At 52.8% G+C, this 19,452-nt stretch overlaps 1 protein-coding gene, 1 long non-coding RNA gene and 1 pseudogene across 4 annotated transcripts in view; 1 reads left to right on the top strand and 2 right to left on the bottom strand.

Moving 5' to 3' along the window:
- Window positions 1-7,331, bottom strand: part of LOC129008750 (hippocampus abundant transcript-like protein 1) — a 25,021-nt pseudogene extending 17,690 nt beyond the window's left edge.
- USP2 (ubiquitin specific peptidase 2) overlaps window positions 6,493-19,452 on the top strand; it is a 26,696-nt gene continuing 13,736 nt past the window's right edge. The window contains exons 1-3 of one of the 3 annotated variants that reach the window (XM_054438536.2): window positions 6,520-6,769; window positions 7,535-7,802; window positions 14,709-15,523. In XM_054438536.2, coding sequence (XP_054294511.1) covers window positions 14,750-15,523 — 774 coding nt within the window. In that variant the 5' untranslated portion in view covers window positions 6,520-6,769; window positions 7,535-7,802; window positions 14,709-14,749. Of the gene's footprint in view, window positions 6,770-7,534; window positions 7,803-9,160; window positions 9,248-14,708; window positions 15,524-19,452 lie in introns of those variants that run through there. The other 2 variants (XM_054438535.2, XM_054438537.2) reach the window with 2 other exon arrangements.
- The window catches only part of LOC129007504 (uncharacterized), a 7,287-nt gene continuing 4,529 nt past the window's right edge, over window positions 16,695-19,452 (bottom strand). Inside the window, exon 3 of the long non-coding RNA XR_008492334.2 lies at window positions 16,695-16,813. This is a non-coding gene — a long non-coding RNA (uncharacterized LOC129007504). The remainder of the gene's footprint in view (window positions 16,814-19,452) is intronic.

The following is a 19,452-nucleotide window of genomic DNA, read 5'->3' as shown; positions in this document are numbered from 1 at the left end:
CCTCAGGCACCTGAGTGCAGAGAGACAGCAAAACCCCCAAGTAAGTTTTTGAGACCTGATGGCAGTGGAGCCCCAGAACTATATCCAAGGTAGAGCCTTAGGAAGGAGACAAGACCCCCCAAAAGAAGACATGGCTGCAGAGGGTAGCCTATTGTGGAGGCAGCTTGAACCATAGACAGTGCCACACTTTCTCATGCTACTCCAGGGCATGGGAGCAGTAGAATGAACCCTGTGTCCAAGAGCAACTGAGAGGTAGCACAGAGACACCAGACCTAAAGAGGCCATACAAGCAGGAGCCAGGCAGAGGATATCTCAGAGGACATTGGGTGGCCACTTAATAACAGGACCCACTTCCGCCAATGCTTTGACAAAATATATACATGAGACACCCTCCCAGAATTAAGGTAATCCCTGGAGAGAGGAGGGGAGATTTCACCAATGGATTAAAATGAAGCATCCAACATTCCAGGAGAATAGAAGTTGGCTCAGAATAGAAACATAAGAGCCAGGCACTGTGGCATACATCTGTAATCCCAGCTACTTGGAGACTGAGGCCAGAGGATCCTTTAAGCCCTGGAGTTCGAGACTAGCCTGCACAACATAGCAAGACAGTCTCAGAAAAATAAAAAGTGTGTAAAAAATATTATAAATGTAGTTATATTACAGAAAAAAACAATGTTATATGTATGCTCCTGCATATCTGAGTCTGTAGAATAAGATAATACCACTATAAGAATCAAGGGACTGTGGCCAGGAGCAATGGCTCATATGTGTAATCCCAGCACTTTGGGAGGCCGAGGCGGGTGGATCACCTGAGGTCAGGAGTTCGAGACCAGCCTGGCCAACATGGCGAAACCCCATCTCTACAAAAATACAAAAATTAGCCGGGCATGGTGGCAGGCGCCAGTAATCCCAGCTACTCGGGAGGCTGAGGCAGGAGAATCGCTTGAATCCGGAAGGTGAAGGTTGCAGTGAGCCGAGATCTCACCACTGCACTCCAGCCTGGGCAACAGAGCAAGACTCTGTCTCACAAAAAAAAAAAAGAATCAAGGGACTGAGAGAAGCTAGAAACTACCGAATTTCTGAACAGGGAACCAGACAGATGGTGGCGCCATTCGTGGATGTGGGGAATAAAGAAAGGGGGAAAACTGAGTGAAAAATGCTGAGTTGAAGGTTTGGGCATGTCAAGGCTGAGATGCTGATGGGGCATCTAGGGATGTCAGGAGGCAGGTGGATAATTATGACTGCTGCTCAGGAATGAGGCCTGCTTGAAAATACAGATTTTTTGCATCATCAGCCTATACAAGCAGTACCTGACAGATGAGTAGCAACTCGGAGTGATGCTTACATACTCACTACGTGCCAGGCATTGTTGTAAGCTTTTTATGCATACTGACTCATTGGATCTTCAAATGAGAACCCTGTGAAGCAGGTGCTACTACTATCTTTTTTTTTTTTTTTTTCTGAGACGGAGTCGCGCTCTGTCGCCCAGGCTGGAGTGCAGTGGCACGATCTCGGTTCACTGCAAGCTCCGCCTCCCAGGTTCACGTCATTCTCCTGCCTCAGCCTCCCGAGTAGCTGGGACTACAGGCGCCCGCCACCACGCCTGGCTAAGTTTTTTGTATTTTCAGTAGAGACAGGGTTTCACTGTGTTAGCCAGGACGGTCTCGATCTCCTGACCGCGTGATCCGCCTGCCTCGGCCTCCCAAAGTGCTGGGATTACAGGCGTGAGCCACCGCGCCCGGCCTATCTTTTTTTTTTTTTAAAGTGGCAATGTCTCCCTATGTTGCCCAAGCTGGACTCAAACTCCTGAGCTCAAGCCATCCTCCCACCTCAGCCTCCCAGGCAGCTGGGACCACAGGCACATTCTGCCATGCCCAGCCTCACTTTTGTAAATATATGAAGAAACAGATATAAATGTTTCATGTCTCACAGCTAGGAGCCAGAGAAATCAGAAGTTACCCCAGTAAATCTACGACCTTCACATATAACAACCACTGTGCTATACGCTGCCCTGAAAGGAGGATAAAGGAACACCAGGGGGAAAGGAGAATGAGGAGGCGACAGCTGTCAGGAGGAAAACCAGAAAAGCAGTGTGTCCACAAAACCTAAAGGAGGAGACAGCTGAGGGAGGAAATGGTTGGAGCTATCAGATTTGTAGGTGGTCAAGTGACTGATTACAACTAAAAAGTGCCCATTGGATTTAGCATCTAGATCAGTAATGATGCCTAACAGAAGAGTCCTGAGGTTGGAGGGAGAGCAGATGTGTTGTGGATGCTGCATAGACTAGGAGGTGGGAAATACAGCATGCACAACTCTGCCAAGAGAATTGTGAAGAGGGGAGAGCTAGAACCTAAGTTAAAGATTTTCATTTTTTAAAGAGGAAGGGTGTGGAGCCTTTTATATGTCAAAGGAAAAGTCAGTAGAAAATGGAAGTTTTAAAGAGATAGAACTCCAAACATGTGCACGCAATTGTGAGTGGGATGTGATTGGAGACACTTTCAAGTCATGATTTCTAACCTCAGCTGGGCCCCCGATGCCGCCTGACAACCACACTGCATTTGTGGGAATTCGAGTCCAGTCACTGCCCCACTCTCTCACACAGTAGTTCTCAAAGGGTCATCCCCATACAGGCGACTGCAGCATCACCCAGAACTTGTTAGAAATGCAGATTCCTGGGCCCATCCTAGACCTACTGAATCAGAACGACTGAGGGAAGGGAGGGCTTTTTTTTTTTCTTTTGAGATAGCATCTCACTCTGTAGCTCAAGCTGGAGTGCAGTGGCACGATCACAGCTCACTGCAGCCTTGACCTCCCAGGCTCAAGCAATCCTCCCATCTCAGCCTCCTGAGTAGCTGGACCACAAGCACACACCACCACACCCGGCTGATTTTTTTATTTTTTGTAGAGACAGGGTCTCTCTATGCTGCCCAGGCTGTGGGAGGGCTTTAATAGGCTCTCTAGGTGGTTTTGATACACACTAAAGTTTGAGAATCACTGCTCTCAGTGACTTTTTTAGAACTCCACCTCTAGGTTCAAACTTCTAAGCCTTTCCCCTTCATCCTCACAGTCAACTGACCCTGCTTCCTAATTCACTAAGAGAAAAAAAAAAAAAAAGGCCACAAAGAGATAATATCCACCAGCTTCCCCCATATCAATCCACCTTCCCACATCTATGCCCAAATATCGTGCCTTCTCTCTTTTTACTTTGCATGAGCCATCAGTCCTCTAACCAAAGCCAGCCCCCCTGCTTCTGGACTCTGTCCAATCCCTTCTCCCCTCATCAGGGACATTTCTTCAGACATTCTCCTCACTCCCCACTGCATTGTCAGTCTTCACTCTCTACTGGCTCTTCCCCGTCAGCATATAACATGTAACTATTTTTTCCCACTTAAAAAGTTTTCTTGACCTCGCTTCTCCTTTTAGCTCCCATTCAATTTCCCTCCTTCCTTTATAACAAAACTCCTCCAAAGAGTTGTCTATACTGTTGCCATCCCTCTCCTCCCATTCTTTCTTAAACTCATCCGCAATCAGACTTTTACCCGCACCACTCCACCAAAACTGTTCTTGTCAAAATCACCAATGACCTTCCATCAATTATCTTTGCTCTATATACTTTCCAGTGGGGGGACAAGGGAGGGACAAAACATAAAACAAAAAAAAAATCAATCAATCAATTCTCAAACACATCTTACATAATTTACGGGCCACATTTGACACAATTGACCTTTCCCTCCTCCTTGGTAAGTTTCCTTCTCTTGGCCTTTAGCATACCACCATCTCCTGGGTTTTTTTTCCTCAACTACACTGGTCCTATGCCTCCATCTCTCTGATGGTTCCAACTGATCTCAAGCTCATATTGGAGAGCTCCAGAATTAAGTCCTTGCACATCTTTTCTATCTACACTTGCTCCCTTGGTAATTCTTCTCATCTCCTGGCTTTAAATAACTTCCATATGCTGATGACTCTCAATCTTTTATTGCCAGCCCAGACCACACCAAACTTGCATATGCGGCTGCTTTCTTGACATCTCCATTGGATGCCTAGTAGACATATGTTTTTTGTTTTGAAACTGTGTCTCGCTCTGTCGCCCAGGCTGGAGTACAGTGGCACCACCTCGGCTCACCAAAACCTCTGCCTCCCAGGTTCAAGCGATTATCCTACCACAGCCTTCCCCTCCTCAGTTAAGGTTCAGGTGAAAAATTCCTCCCTCCTCCCCACACTGCCTAATTCATCAGAAAATCCTGTTAGTCCACATTCAAAATACTTACAAAATCCACCACTTTGCATCACCTGTCCTGCTACCACACTAACCAGATGCTCACAATGACCTCCTAAATGGTCTCCCGCTTCTGCTCTCTTCAGATCTGTTCTCTACACAATAGCGAAAGGTATTTTGTTAAAACAAAAATCAGATCCGTGTCCCTCCTCTGCTCAAAACAAACTTGTCCAACCCACAGTATGCAGGCCACATGTGGCCCAGGATGGCTTTGAATGTGGCCCCACACAAATTCGTAAACTTTCTTAAAACATGAGGTTTTTTTGTGTGATTTTTTTTAAGGCTCATCAGCTATCTTTATGTGTGGCCCAAGACAATAATTCTTCTTCTACCATAACCCAGGGAAGCCAAAAGATTGGACACCTCTGTTTTAAAACCTTCCAGTAGCTTCATAAAAGTCCTCAGAATGGCCTTGGGGACCTACAGGCTGAGTCCTTCCCTGACCTCTCTGATCGCATCTCCCACTCTTTCCCCATCTTTCTCTCTCTTCACTCCAGCCACATTGACTTTGTTCTTCCTTGAAAGTGGCAGGTCGCTCCCACCTCAGGACCTTTGTTTCTACTCTTCCCTCTGCCTAGAACATTCTTTCCCCACATTTATGTGTAGTTCACGCCTAGCCTCCCTCAGATCACTTGAATGTTACCTTCTCCAAACACATCTCCTCCTTGCTTGATGTGCCCCATAGCTCTCAGCACCATCTAACATATTACATATTCTACTTATTTAGTCCTGCTTCTACTAGAATGTAAGCTCCCTGAGGGCAGGGATTGTGCCTGTTTTGTTCCCTGCTATATCCCCAGTTTCTAGAAGAGTGACTGGCATGTCCAATATCCATCTGTAAAATGAAGTGACGGAATGAGGGCCCTAAGGAAATATAACATGGTGAAACCCCATCTCTACTAAATACAAAAAATTAGCTGGGGCCGGGTGCAGTAGCTCACACCTGTAATCCCAGCACTTTGGGGGTCTGAGGCTGGTGGATCACCTGAGGTCAGGAGTTCAAGACCAGCCTGACCAACACGGTGAAACCCTGTCTCTACTAAAAATTCAAAAATTAGCCAGGCATGGTGGCAGGCTCCTGTAATCCCAGCTACTCAGGAGGCTGAGGCACAAGAATCACTTGAACCTGGGAGGAGGAGGTTGCAGTGAGCCGAGATTGTGCCATTGCACTCCAGCCTGGACGACAGAGCAAGACTCTATATTAAAAAAAAATAAAATAAAAAAAAAAAAATCGGCCTGGCGTGGTGGCACACGCCTGTAATCCCAGCTACTTGGGAGGCTGAGGCAGAATTGCTTGAACCTGGAGGTTGCAGTGAGCTGAGATCGCGCCATTGCACTCCAGCCTTGGCAACAAGAGCGACACTCCGTCTCAAAAAACAAAACAACAACAAAAAAAAAGAGTTGAAATCAAGAAGGGAATAGTGCCTTGGACAAGAACAGGGGTGCCTCTTTCACTGCTCCTGGTGAGAATGGATTCAGACATGTTTGTAGGTAGAAATTTAAGTATTCCCTTCTTGATTGCGTCTGATTTCTCTGTGAAATAGAAGAGAAGGAAGGACTTGAGGAGAGTAGCGATGGAGAGAGAGATCTATGGTGAAGATGGGAGGAGTTAAGGGCAGCTGCACGGGTGGATGGAGCAGCTGAAGTTGAAAACCTGGATTTGCCTTGGTACCCAGCTACCTGGTTGTGCGATTTTCCTCATCAACATCGGGGGAGTCGGGAGAAGGTTACATAAAAGGAATGGGAGCAGCAAAAATTCAAGTTTTGTCTCGGCTTTTTCTTGAAAAGACCAAAGAGAATTCTTTCATTGACTCAGTGCCTCCGTTTACCCACTCAGGCACTCATCACTAATCACTGGTCCCATGAAAGTAAAATGAGCGGAGAGTATCTTTGACAGCAGAGAAAAAGCGAAGAGGCTGAGGAACAGGACCTCCCCCAGCCCGGTGAGAAGGGGAGTGGGGGACGTTTAGCCTTCCCTAAAAACTGAAAGTTGATACGCCCCAGGGCTCAAGTTCCGAGCCTTCTCCCATGACCCCTCTTCTTTCCCAATACCTTCCAGCTGCCCCGTCGTGTGACATTCCAGTCCACCTCTGTTCCTGCTCCACCCCCTCCAAACTCGCGTGCTTTTCCTCCACGTGGTTCTCTGTGTATATCGGTCGCCTGGGAGACCCCAGCCGGGCCGGGCTCTAATGACGCCACAACAGGAACAAGCCAATAGCCGTGACGCGACTCAGTGACGCGAGACGCGGGGTGTGGCTCTGCCGGCCCAGGCGCGATGAGGCGGCTGCCCGCTGGGTGGCGCCGATTTCCCGGGGAGGTCCCTTCTGCCCCCGGCGGAGGTGGGAGAGAGGCAGGCAGGAGCCGAGGCCGGGGAGCCCTCTGCGTCAGCTGGTGCTCACTGCGGCGCGCCAGCGCCAGCGCCAGCCGGGACTCACCCGCAGCTCCATGCTTGTGCCCGGTTCGACTCGTCTATCCTCCAAGAAGAGGAGGGTACGTGCCACCTGTCGGGGATCCGGGAGGGGGGATTCGGGGATCAGTGCCGGTTTGGAGCTCAGAAAGTAAGGTGTCCACGACAGCCTGGGCAGAGTGGACACTAGAAATATAGGGAGAGAGCCGGCTGTGCAGGGACGCTCCAGCTGTGTCTGCCAGTTGTGTGAGGGCTGCCTGCTGACAGCCCAGGGCGCCCGGAAGAGCCAACTGTGTGCTGATCAGTGTATTCTAAGGAAATGCTGCTTTGGCGGGTCCTCCCCGCTGTGCCCTGTGTATATCGGTGGTATGTGGCCCGAGAGCGACACTGACAAACCCCCTCCCCACGTGTGCGTGCAGCTCACTCGCTGCTCTTAAAGCTCCCCGGGCTGTATCTGGTCAGTTTGTTAAAGGAGGATAGGGGCGGGGGGTGGGCAACAATTAAGCGGAAGGGGAGATTTTCCACCAATCCCAAACCAGAAAGAGGCAGCTTTGAAGTTCTCACCAGTCCCAAACCAGAAGCAGGCACGCGGTGCTCCGAAGAGAGCAACTTCTCAACAGTCAAGGGAAGCCCTAGCCAACCCATTCTAGCCCTTCCCTGAAGAGTGAACATCCTACCTCCTGACCTGGCTGCCTTTAGAATGGGACTGAGCTGGAGGTAGTGGTAAGGGCTGCTCACCTCCCCTGGAATGGACATGAGAACATCCCCCAGATGGACCCCCGTAAAGCAGAGGAAAGGAGAGCTGATTGGGCTAAGGTCGAGGCAGGCCCCCTCCTTTGATGTTGTAGATGCATGTCAGACTGGAGTCAGAATGAGGACTGGAATGAGGGCGTCCTCTGAAGTGCATCATCAGGACCTGGGCTGAGTCAGTAGCCTGTGCTAAGACAGGGTGGAGGCACCAGGCTGGGTACTCCCAGTCCTCGGGGAGAGCCATCGAGAAACGTCCTGGGAGCAGACAAGTGCACCAAGTCCGGAGAGGCTAAGAACCCAGTTCCTTCCTCTTGTGACCCTGCCCAGCCCGGCTCCGTGGCCCTGGAATCCTGAGCCCTCCCACAGGTAGAGTGGAACCACCCCAGAGGGGCCAAGCATTCTCCTGGTGGCCTGGGGGAAGCTGCGCTTGCCGTATTTTTCTAGGCAAAGGGGGAAGGAGCCCAGATGGGCTTGGCCTTTCTCTGCTTGGTGGACTGGACATCTAGGAAGATGGCAAGCCTTGTTTGCCCTTCCCAGTTATGGGACATGGTCAGTTCAGAAAACCATGGGACTGTTCTCTGGCGTTAGAAAGGCACACTTCCGGCCAGGAGCAGTGGCTCAAAGTGCAGTAATCCCAGCACTTTGGGAGGCCAAGGCGGGTGGATCACGAGGTCAGGAGATCGAGACCATCCTGGCTAACACAGTGAAACCCCGTCTCTACTAAAATTACAAAAAAATTAGCCGGGCGTGGTGGCGGGCACCTGTAGTCCCAGCTACTCGGGAGGCTGAGGCAGGAGAATGGCGTGAACCCAGGATGCGGAGCTTGCAGTGAGCCAAGATCGCGCCACTGCACTGCAGCCTGGGCGACAGAGGGAGACTCCGTCTCAAATAAAAAAAAAAAAAAGAAAGGAACACTTCCCCAGGAGTAACCTTCCTTTTCTCCCTAGGAAGGTTCACCTGGTAAGGCACTATTACTAATAATACCACTAATTATAATAATAAGTGGAAGTATTCAAAATAATCATCATTGTTTATTGAACTCTTACTATGGGCCATGAAATTTACAAATATTTTATTTAATCCTCACAACTGAGATAGACCATTATTATTATTATTCTTGTTTTGCAGATTGAATAGCTAAGGTTCAGAGAACTTAAGTGACTTATCCACTATTTCAGAGCCAATAAGGGAAAGAACTAGCCTCCAAGCCCAGGCCTAGAAGTCCATTAGAAAAGAATATTGGACTGAAACCTGAGTACTAGTCCCCTTTCTGCTTCTCACTATCTGGATATGCCCTTGAGCAAGCTGCTTTCTTTCTCTAGGTCTACTCTATCTCAAAATTAAGAGTGGGGCTAACTGTATAGCTTCTTCCTGTTCTCTAATTCTGTGACTGACTGCTCCGGAAAATCCACTTTCTCCGTATTTTTGTCTCAAGTTCCACCTCCACCCCTCTGTGCTCCTTTCAGTCCTCTTTCCTCTTGAATCTCCCAATTGTTCCCCTTCAAAATGCCCCCCTTCAAAGAGTCCTCACAGACGTCCTTGGCTGGCAATGGCCCGAAAGGGCAGCCCCTCAAGGTGGGCACGCCACTGCCCCTTTAATTCTCCCGGGGCTTGGAATGCAAGTGAGTTGCACTCGCCATCTCTGCGAGTCTGCGAGGTCAGATAAGATACTATATATATCGGAGCCAGTAACCTGAGCTCCGGATTACCCAGCCCAGAGTCAGGCTCCAGCTTCTGGGCTTTCCACTGCATTCCCTGCCCTGCTGGGGAAGGAGAAGCCCCCAGCTCCCATCCAGTGCCCCTGGACACAGGTCAGTAGCTGCCCCTTTGGTATCTGAGCTTCTCTGGGACTCTACCTAGAGGAAAGACATCAGTGAATCTGGGAGAGCATGTGAGAGGCCACCCCACTGGGCCTGGTGGGTGTCAGGGGCAAGACCAAAGGCTCCTCTGGAGGCTGAGAACAGAGGAAAGATGAGGCCCTAGAGGAGAAGGAAAGAGACCGGAGATCTCCCCTGGGGAGTGGGCACCAGGAGAGTACCTGGGCAGAGGTGCTTGGAAAAGAGAATTTAAGGATCCAAATACTGCCTGGAGGCCCATTTCTTTGCCTTGTCTTGGAAGTGTAGAGATCCCCACCCACTCACACCCCAAATCAAGGAGCACCCTATAGAAACTCCCGTGGGCCCATCCACTTCTTCTCCACCAGTCAGGATTCTTGCCTTATCTCCAGTCTCTTTATCTTACCTCCTCCCCTCCCCCAGCTCTTGGGTAACTACTGGGAGCACAAGAAAGAGAAATGGATCCAAATTCCCTTGGATGACCCTCTGCCAGGGCAGGCAAGAGGATTAGGCTGGTGGATCAGCGGGTGCTAGCCCCTGATAGAGCCTAGTGACAGGCTGGAGGGGAGGGGGCCAGCCCAGGCCCTGGGGCCTGAGAGGAGTAGGCAGAGTTCAAGGACTGTTTGAGCATAAATATGCCCCCGCCCCCCGATCCCCTACTCTACCCATGTCCTCTACACCTGCCAGGATTTCCTCATCCCATCCTCCAGGACCAGACACTTGTGCCCAGATAGTGCAGCAGGTGACCCGAGCACCTGGGAGGCAGGGTCGGAATGCAGATGGAAGGATACAGGGCCCTCTCTCACCCGCCTTGTCCTTCAAGGTCAGCACATTCTGATGCTGTTAGCAAGTGGCTTTAGGAAGCTCTGAGGTCACCACTGTGGAGGCTCCCAACCACCTGGCGGGACTGCCTGGGACTCCCCACTCACCTTTTCTGGGCACCTGAGTAGGAGGGAAGAGACTTAACCCTGTTTAGGCATGCTTCTGAAACTCAGCTAGAGGTTCTCTATCCAGGCCCCAGTAGCAAAGCAGGCTTTCACCCCAGAAAGCCAAGCAGATCTGGGCAGAGAGAAGCCATGAAGGTTACTGGGATGTGGGGCATCACCCATCCCCTGCCCCCAGGGGCAGGAGCACCTGGAATTCCTGGGGAGCAAGTCCCTCCCCTGGCTGGGCAGGTTAGGGAGCCCTTCACATGAGCAACAGGAAATGACAGTGGCTAAAGTAAAGGGGTTGGCTGCCCCAGGGGGACGGGGTTCATTTTAACCTCTGACTCACCCAGCATGGGTACCTTGAGGAGTGGGCCAAGCTGCAGCCAGGGTAGGAGGCTAGGGACTTGCTATAACCAGGCCAGGGACCCAAGGCCCCGAGCTGGGGTAGATGCTGGTGCCAGGGGACACGCAGGGGCTTGGCACAGTGGGTGAAATGGAGGCTTCCTGGACCATCTCACAGCCGATCAGTATTGTTCTGGGGCTCGAGTTGCGCCTGGCTTCGCTTTCATTCACCTGCAGTGGAAAATCCAGAGGGCTGCTCCTGCCGGAGTCTGTACACCCCATGCTGTTGCTGGATGGCGGACACCTGGATCCTGTGGTGGTCCTTCCCTCAAACCCCACCCACAGGTCCCAGTCCTGACCCGTCCCATGGAGCGCCAGGGAAGAGTGAAGCAGGGGTCTGGGCTTCAGGCCAGATATAGCAGACAGAGCACGAGTCCAGCCCAGCTCTGCCACTGCTCCCAGTGTGACTTTGGGAAATCCACATCACTCCCAGCATCGCCAATTTCCTCATCTGCAAATGGACATGATAACAGCACCTACCGCTTAAAGGAGTCGGGAGGATTCAGTGAGTTAATACACTGTGTCCCAAGCCTTAGTGCAGTTTTAAGCTTTAATAACTTCAGAAATACGAATGCTAAGAACTTCGTTTGAAAGTTTCCATATTTAAATTTCTTGTATATTAATTGTGAATGTTTTTTAATTTTAATTTAAATAATTTAATCTGTCCAAAGAGGTGTGTAAGTTGGAGACATTTATGTCTGAAAGAATCCCAGCTTAAACCTGCACCAAGACTTTTTGGGGTGCTCTGTGTATGAAGCACATCTAGAAGAATGCGTCACATGGCAAAGGCCGATGAGAGCTGATGTGAGACTGCAGAGAAGACGGACTCAGAAGCTGCATGTGAAGTTCTCAATATGCCTGGGGCCTGGTTCAGAGGTGATCAGCACCAGCCGGCTGGGGTGACAGCTGCTTGGCTCAGATGTCCTGACAGGAAGCCCAGTGCCTCTGTGCAGAGGAACTCTGCTGCACCTCCCAGGAGAGGGAAACTGAGCAAAGCGACAGGAATCTCTGACAGAGAAAGAAGGGTCAGGACACCTCAGTGAAGATGGCCAGGAGGAGAAGCTGGGCAGGGGACTACCCCCATTGTCCAAGGTGGCAGACACCTGGGGAGGCGCTGCCTGGAGCTGCGTGCCTGTACTTGCCAGCTCTGGGTAAACAGTGAAAGGAGCTGGGCAGCAGGGGCCCCCCGCACTGGGCAGGGAGGGGTATGGGGGATCCCAGCCAATCGGCTTGCCTCCCACTGCCCCATGAAAGGGCCATTCAGTTCAGGCTGTTCCTGTGGCAACAGGGAGACTCGCAGCCATGTGAGTGCCCGTCCTGTCCCTGTCTTGCGCAGCGAGACTCCGGCCAGGGCCCCAGCCCGCTCTCCTGCCCATAGTGCATCCTGTGGCCTCCAGGGACAGCTGTGCAGGTAATACCAAGGGGCACCAACCCAGGCTGCGCTTTCACCTGGAAGGTGCTAGGACCTTTGAGAGTGAAACTGGGGGTTGCGGGAGGGGAGAGACATGTGGAAGGCCCCGGCCCCAGTAGGAACCCTCTCCCCAGGCACGGGAACTGTAGCCAGATGTCAGAGCCGAGAGGCAGCTTCCACAGAGTATTAGTGATGGGAAGGCTGCTGGGAGCAGGCAGACGGGTCTGGCAATCACCTGCCAGATGGGAGGGAGAGTGGGGATTTGGGAGCCCTCCTGGGAATCTGTGGGCCAGAGATGTGGCCCCACCTCCGACTCCAAAGCCTTTCAGAGCTCTCTGTCCCTGTCCTCTGGACCTTGTTTGGCCCCAGCACTTCTGCGTCATCAGCAGGGCCAAGGGATGTCACAGGCTTGGGGCGCTGCCTGCAGAATACCAATTCCCTGAGAGCCTTACTGTGGGGGAGGGGGAGGGAGAGCTGTGGGGAGGAGCCATGAGCTCATACCCTTGTTGGGGGGGGTTGTATCTGATTGGCTGCCTGGTGTCCCAGAGCCCAGCTCCTGAGACCTGGAGTCTCTTTGACTTTGCATTATTGATGGAGTTCTCCAAAGCAAAATAGAGCAGGACTGGGCCCCCACCCCCACCCTGTGCCTCTGTCTGTCTCTCCCCCTGCGGTTTCCCTCTAATGCTGTGTGACATCATCCCCCAGTTACCTTTTCCTAGAAAGGGGTGAAAGTTGTGCTGGGCACAGTGAGCAAAGGAGTGTACATGAAGGGCCAGGGGCCCCCTGGGCCAGGTGGCAAAAGGGTAGACAGTAAGATGGACCAGGCCATTCTGATGTCAGCCTGGACTGAAAACTGCTGGAGTTCTCAGGCAGGGTCAAGGAATGCTGTTCCGGGCCTATGTGGAAGCCACCTGCTCATCTCTCACCCCTGTACCTACCCCAAAGCCTTGTGTGGACTGGGATTCTAGAGCTTTCTGCCAAGCCCTCGCATTTGGGGTTTGGCACCAGCTCCTCTCTGCCCTAATGGGCTGGGTTGCCCAGCCAGTGTCTGCTGAGTGGCCAGATGTCTGCCCACTGCCTGCTTCTCTCGCTGGGGGCTGCAGGGGGAGGCCTGGCATCCCAAGCTGAGGTCAGAGGCTGGCCAGGCTGGGAGACAGCCAGCCCTGATATTATCATAGACCTTCAGAGGGCGGAGCCATGCTGCCTCGCAGTAGCTGGGGGAGGAGATGGTAACCACTGTCATTGTGGAGCCCTTCACGTGTTGTTATCTCATTTATTCCTCACAACAGCCCTGTGAGGTAGGAATTATGAGGATGATGGTTTTACTCATTTACAGATGAGGAAGTTGGGGCTCAGAGAGGTTACATGACTAGTGCAAAATCACCCAGCTAGTCCATGACAGGGCAAGTCCCACGACTCTGAGAGTCCTGGATGGCTCTGCTTCCGTCCCCCTAGAAAGCCCCCCAAGAGCCCCTGATGCCCTCAGGGAAAGGCGTCTGACCCTACTTGCTCCTCTGCCACTCCAGCTCCATTGGATACAGGCTGCACGTTTACGGTGATGGAAGGCCTCTGGGGGTCCCCAACTGACCCTAAATCTGACGCGGGGGTGGTAACTCAAGGTTAAGTGGAAAGAACACTGGCCAGGATTTTAAAGACCTGGATTCCAGTCCTGGCTCTGCTGGTGTGTGGCTGGGGGCAAATAAGCATCACTTTTCCCATCTGTATAACAGATAGATTAAAATTCATGATCCTCTGGGGCTCTCAAAGCTCCACATTCAGCAGTGTCTGTGTTCCTTCACTAGACCCTCCCCAGCTGCAGGACTGGAGCAGGGAAGGACTGGGAATGCCACCTGCAGTGCAAGATTTGGGACTGTAGGGGGCCACCTTTGCACAAGCATCGCCAGGACCAATTTGAGATCCGTGTTGGTAGAAGAAGCCTGTGTTGGTAGAGGAACTCTTGGGAGACCACAGGGCCCTAACTCCACTTAGAACAGAAGCTTAGCTCAGTGAAGTGAGTGTCCCTCACTGTGGGACCACGCAGCAGGTGCTGGTGTCTGGGGAAAGGGTCTGGAGACCACGTTCTGGCCCCTCATTGTTGCATGCTCACTCACGACCTCCCCAGCCCACCCACACCCCATTACTTCCTCCCCTGAGCCTCCTTGGCCTCACAGGGGATCTGACCAAATTATCTTCAGGTCATTCCAGCACAGAGAGTCTAGGATTCCAAAAAGACACCTGCTCATCACATAAGTCAGAAGGGACAGAAGTGGTCTTAACTCCTGAAATATCCAGCATTCTCAACCCAGGGGTCGGTGGCATCCCCCCAGCTCAAGAGTTTCTGCAGATGCTGAGGCAATGGGACTTGAGCTGGAAGACTGCACGGCTTGGTGGGCTGTGGAGGTCGGGTAGCCCCTGCTTGCGTGTTTGAGTCTCTGAATGGCCATGATGCGCTGACTCCCCGTGTGGCATATAAAAGCCACCTCATCCCTCGCACTCTCACCAAGGTGTGAGCACACAGGTGCAAGCAAGCCCCTGTGCACACCTGCGTGCATGTGTGTTTCTCAGCAGCCAGCCTGCCTCTTGTGGAAATGGACTGGGAGCTCTGAGGTTCTGGCCCAGCTGGGGATAAGGAGCGGGTCTGTGGAAGCCCGACACCTGGCAGGGCCCTCTGACAACTACTCTCCTTGTCTTTCAGCCCATGAGGCTCCCAGTCCCCACTGAGTGCCGCCCGGAAGGATGTCCCAGCTCTCCTCCACCCTGAAGCGCTACACAGAATCGGCCCGCTACACAGATGCCCACTATGCCAAGTCGGGCTATGGTGCCTACACCCCCTCCTCCTATGGGGCCAACCTGGCTGCCTCCTTACTGGAGAAGGACAAACTTGGTTTCAAGCCGGTCCCCACCAGCAGCTTCCTCACCCGTCCCCGTACCTATGGCCCCTCCTCCCTCCTGGACTATGACCGGGGCCGCCCCCTGCTGAGACCCGACATCACTGGGGGTGGTAAGCGGGCAGAGAGCCAGACCCGGGGTACTGAGCGGCCTTCAGGCAGTGGCCTCAGCGGGGGCAGCGGATTCCCTCATGGAGTGACCAACAACTGCCTCAGCTACCTGCCCGTGAATCCCTATGACCAGGGGGTGACCCTAACCCAGAAGTCGGACAGCCAATCAGACCTGGCCCGGGATTTCTCCAGCCTCCGGACCTCAGATAGCTACCGCATAGACCCCGGGAACCTGGGCCGCAGCCCCATGCTGGCCCGGACGCGCAAGGAGCTCTGCACCCTGCAGGGGCTCTATCAGGCAGCCAGCCGCCCTGAGTACCTGGTCGACTACCTGGAGAACTATGGTCGCAAGGGCAGTGCATCTCAGGTGCCCTCCCAGGCCCCTCCCTCACGAGTCCCTGAAATCCTCAGCCCAACCTACCGACCCATTGGCCGCTACACACTGTGGGAGAAGGGAAAGGGTCAGGCCCCTGGGCCCAGCCGCTCCAGCTCCCCGGGGAGAGACGGCATGGTGAGTTTACCCTTGGGGACCGGGGATGGGCTGGGGAGGCAGCCACTGATGGAGAACAGCCAGGCTGAGGGCTCGACTCCCAACCTGACTGATGATTGATGGCAGCCGGTGGCTGCTCCTGGTGGAGACAAACAAGAGAAGTCATCCTGGCACATCTGGTGCCCCTAGGGCTCTGTGCCGAGGGGAGGGGCCTTCCCACTCTGCCTAGAAAGCCCACTCAGGGCCCGTGCACTCGAGGATAGTCCAGCAGTGTTCTCAGGAATGCTCTGCTGCGCCCAATGAACCACTCTTCTCACCTTCTCCTTTTCTATGTGACATGCCAGTGTCTCCTGCAGGCCTTGCCCCAACCTGGGCTAGATGCGGGGGGCCCCAGACCACCAGTGCACCCTGTGGCAGGAGGGCCTCCTTGCTGTGGTTGCATCACCCGTCTTGTGCAGGCTTTATTCCCTAGCCCCAAGGCCTGGCTTTACATTTGGACATAAGACATCAGGGGAAGAGGGACTCTCCTCTGAGTGACACTGGCATACTCAGGACCAGGGTATCAGACAGCAATGCTTATCATATGGCTTTGGAGAAAGTAGGGGAGAAATTTTTATCTAGGGCTTGAGACAATCCAATATCTCTATTCCAACCCTGCCTCAGCTGGAATGAGGGAAGAGGCTCTGCTGGAGACTGACCAAGGGCTGGCATGGCCTCGCTCGCAACTAATCCCTGCACAAGCCTCTCTTGGGGCACTGATGACATCTGCCTTTTCTGTAGTTATTAGTGTGCCCATTAGGTGGCAAGCTCTCAGAGAAGGAAAAAGAAATCCTATCTCTAGATCCCCTGCCACGTGCCTCCCACAATGGGGGCTGACCTGCTGATTGCATGGATGAATGGATGGATGGATGGGTGGGTGGTGGGTGGGTGGATAGGTGGGTGGGTGGATACATGGGTAGGTGGCAGGTGGACAGATGGACAGACAAGCATATGGGCAGAAGGGCTGGGTGCTGTGTCTCCTCCATTACCTTATGTACCCCTCCCTACTCCTAGAACAAGTACATTTTGAAAACAACAGCGTGCCACAACAAGAAATGCTGCTTGGAGGGCTGATCCAGACAAATGCAGCAGGGGTTCAGGAATAGGGGCAGGACCTTGAAGCTTGCATAACTAAAGGTCTTGAGAGAGCAGCTTTGATAATATGACTTAGGGAGTCTTGGCTTTGTTGTGCCATCTGTGAAGTGGCACAGGAGATAGAAATGCTGGTGCCTCCCAGAACATTCAGAACTTGACAAGGCAGGGCTGGATCCACTGTAGAAAGGAGTGGAGAAGAGAGATGTGTCACAACAGAGCTGGCCTGGCGGGGAAGTATCAGCTCTCAGGGTGCCGCGTGCTGGGCTTGGAGTGGAGCAGGATTCCCTTGGACTCGGCTGGTGCTGTTCAACCCCAGGGCAATTAGAATATGGCTCTCCTCGGAGGGGCTTGGGTCCTAGAAGCCTCTGCGGGGCTCCCTCCCCTTGCTCAGAAGAGAAAGGTTGTTTCATGGTCAGCAGTGCTCCTTAAAGTGGGGTCTGCAGACTGCCTGTGTCAGAGTCACTGCAGGGTTTAATGATTCATCCAAACCCACTGAAGCAAACTCTCTCGGGATGGGGCCTGGGAAGCTGCTCTTTCCACAAGCTCTTTGGGTGATCTCTAGGCATGCTGAAATGGAAAACCTCACCACAGACTAAACTACAGACCCACCCTCAGCCCCAATCATGAGAGCAGTATTCCCCTTTACTGGGGGTCAGGTTCCACTGGGAATCTGCCTTCTCCCCACACAGGCATGGCCCAACCCTCCTGGGAGTCTGCCGCCCTCCACCTCTCCAGAAGGGACAACCCTGGCTCCTCCCCCCGGCTCCAGGGCCAAGGTGAAGGGAATTTTGAGAGAGGACCTCAAAGAAGTGGCAGATTGCCCTGGGACAAACTCAGCCACCCTCATCCAGAAGCAACTCATAAGGCACTTTAGCCGGGAATGCCCTGCAGTTGAGCTAGTGTTTCATTCTGAGCTCATGCCCCAGAAGACACTGCCAACCAGCAGAGGCCTCTCCAGCGTCAATAGTACAAGACCTTTATTTAACCTCGACCTGATCTCTCCACCCCTCTTATCCTCGTTTCCTGGAGCACAGCGTGTCTTGCTGAGGTGAGAACAACCCTGCTCGTGGGGCCTGGACCACTTCTTTCTAAAACTGGGTCCCGTTTCTTTCTAGATCTCCATCTGGGGATCTTGCCTTTTGAGGCACTCATTTGTGGTGCTCAGCTTACTAGCAGTGTGACCTCAGATAGGTCCCTTAGCTTCTGAACCTGTGTCCTCCTCTGTAAAACGAGTGATCATAGTTCCCACTTCATAGAGTACTTGAGGAATGAAAAGATAACGTATGTGAAAGTGCCTGGCATGTTGCTTAGTAAATGTTAGTCCTCCTTGTACGCTTCCGGTGCTTTGGGAGGCAAGAGATGTGTGCGAGCAACAGTCCCTGCCCTCAGTGCCTTCACAATTCACTTAGGGAAATAAGTTTGTTTTGTTTTTTTGGAGATGGAGTCTCGCTCTGTCTCACTCAGGCTGGAATGCAGTGGTGCGATCTCGGCTCACTGCAACCTCCACCTCCCGGGTTCAAGTGATTCTCCTGTGTCAGCCTCCCAAGTAGCTAGGACTACAGGCATGCACCACCACACCAGGCTAATTTTGTATTTTTAGTAGAGATAGGGTTTCACCATGTTGGCCAGGCTGGTCTCAAACTGACCTCAGGTGATCCACCCGCCTCGGCCTCCCAAAGCGCTGAGATTACAGGCATGAGCCACCACACCTGGCCGAGAAATAAGTTCTTAAATAGGTACAACGGGAGGCAGCCCTGAGTGTTCTTGAGTGTCACAGGTGGACGGAAAGGGAGAGGTCATCTGAGGCTGGGATGGGCTGCTCGTGACCAGTGGAAGGAACAGTTGGCCTCTCTAACCTTGGACACCTATCAGCTGGGCTGTATTTCCTAGACTGTAAAAGGGAACAATCACGCCTGCCCTGCCCACTTCACAAGCATGCCATGAGGCTCAAAGCAAATAATGAAGGTGGAAGAATGTGAAATCAATAAAATGCTGCGGAAGAGGTCATTTAAACTTAAGGGGGGAAAAGAGATCATAGAAAGGGGGCATTTGGCAGCTGACTAGAGTAGGAAGCCCCCCCCCACCAACCCCATGGGAGAAACAGAGGTTAAAAAAAGTACATCTTGTGTCCCAGGGGGTTCTCAGGGTAGCTGACTGGAGCTACAGCTGGCATTCATTAAGGGAGGTCAACAGCAGGCTGTGACCAGGGAGAACAGTTCTAGCCAGACTTCTTTCCCTCATTAACAGTAACAGGCAACACTAACTTTGAATATCACAGACTCAGCTGAGCATGAGTACAGAGCTGGCAGGGGGTGGCAGGGGGCACCACATAAATTCAGAATGATCCTCTCCCCATGCTTGTGTAAGCACCAACAAAATGCCAGGCCAGGGGGGCGCAGCTCAGCACTTGTATAATGAGGGCCTCCCCTGAGACTCCACCTTCTACTTAAAATGCAGACAGAGAGGAGGAACAGTGATGGTGGAAGAAAAGCGTTCACTACCCCCAGTGGGGACTCCAAGCCAGCTCAGGTGGCTCAGCCCTGCAGAGAGCCAGGAGCCCCAATCCCAACCCTGTCATCTCCCCACTCCGCCCCACCTCTCCTGTTCCCGGGGTCTATGGAAGGACAAGCTGTTCCCACTGAGCCCTGCCAGGGCTGCGCTTTAACCCCTACAATCCTCCCTAATCCCCCTCCACTCCACCCCTCCAGCTGCTCCTCCCTAGCCCTGGCATTCTGCCCGCTGGCCTCTGCCCAGCCCTTGCCCCGCCCTGCCCAGGCCACCCTCTCCTCTCCCCAGGAAGGGCCAGGGGTTGGCCC

The sequence above is a fragment of the Pongo pygmaeus genome, chromosome 9 (assembly GCF_028885625.2).
Source record: "Pongo pygmaeus isolate AG05252 chromosome 9, NHGRI_mPonPyg2-v2.0_pri, whole genome shotgun sequence".
NCBI lineage: Eukaryota > Metazoa > Chordata > Mammalia > Primates > Hominidae > Pongo > Pongo pygmaeus.
Note: the sequence above shows the minus strand (reverse complement) of the source record. Positions and strands in the feature narration are given on the sequence as shown.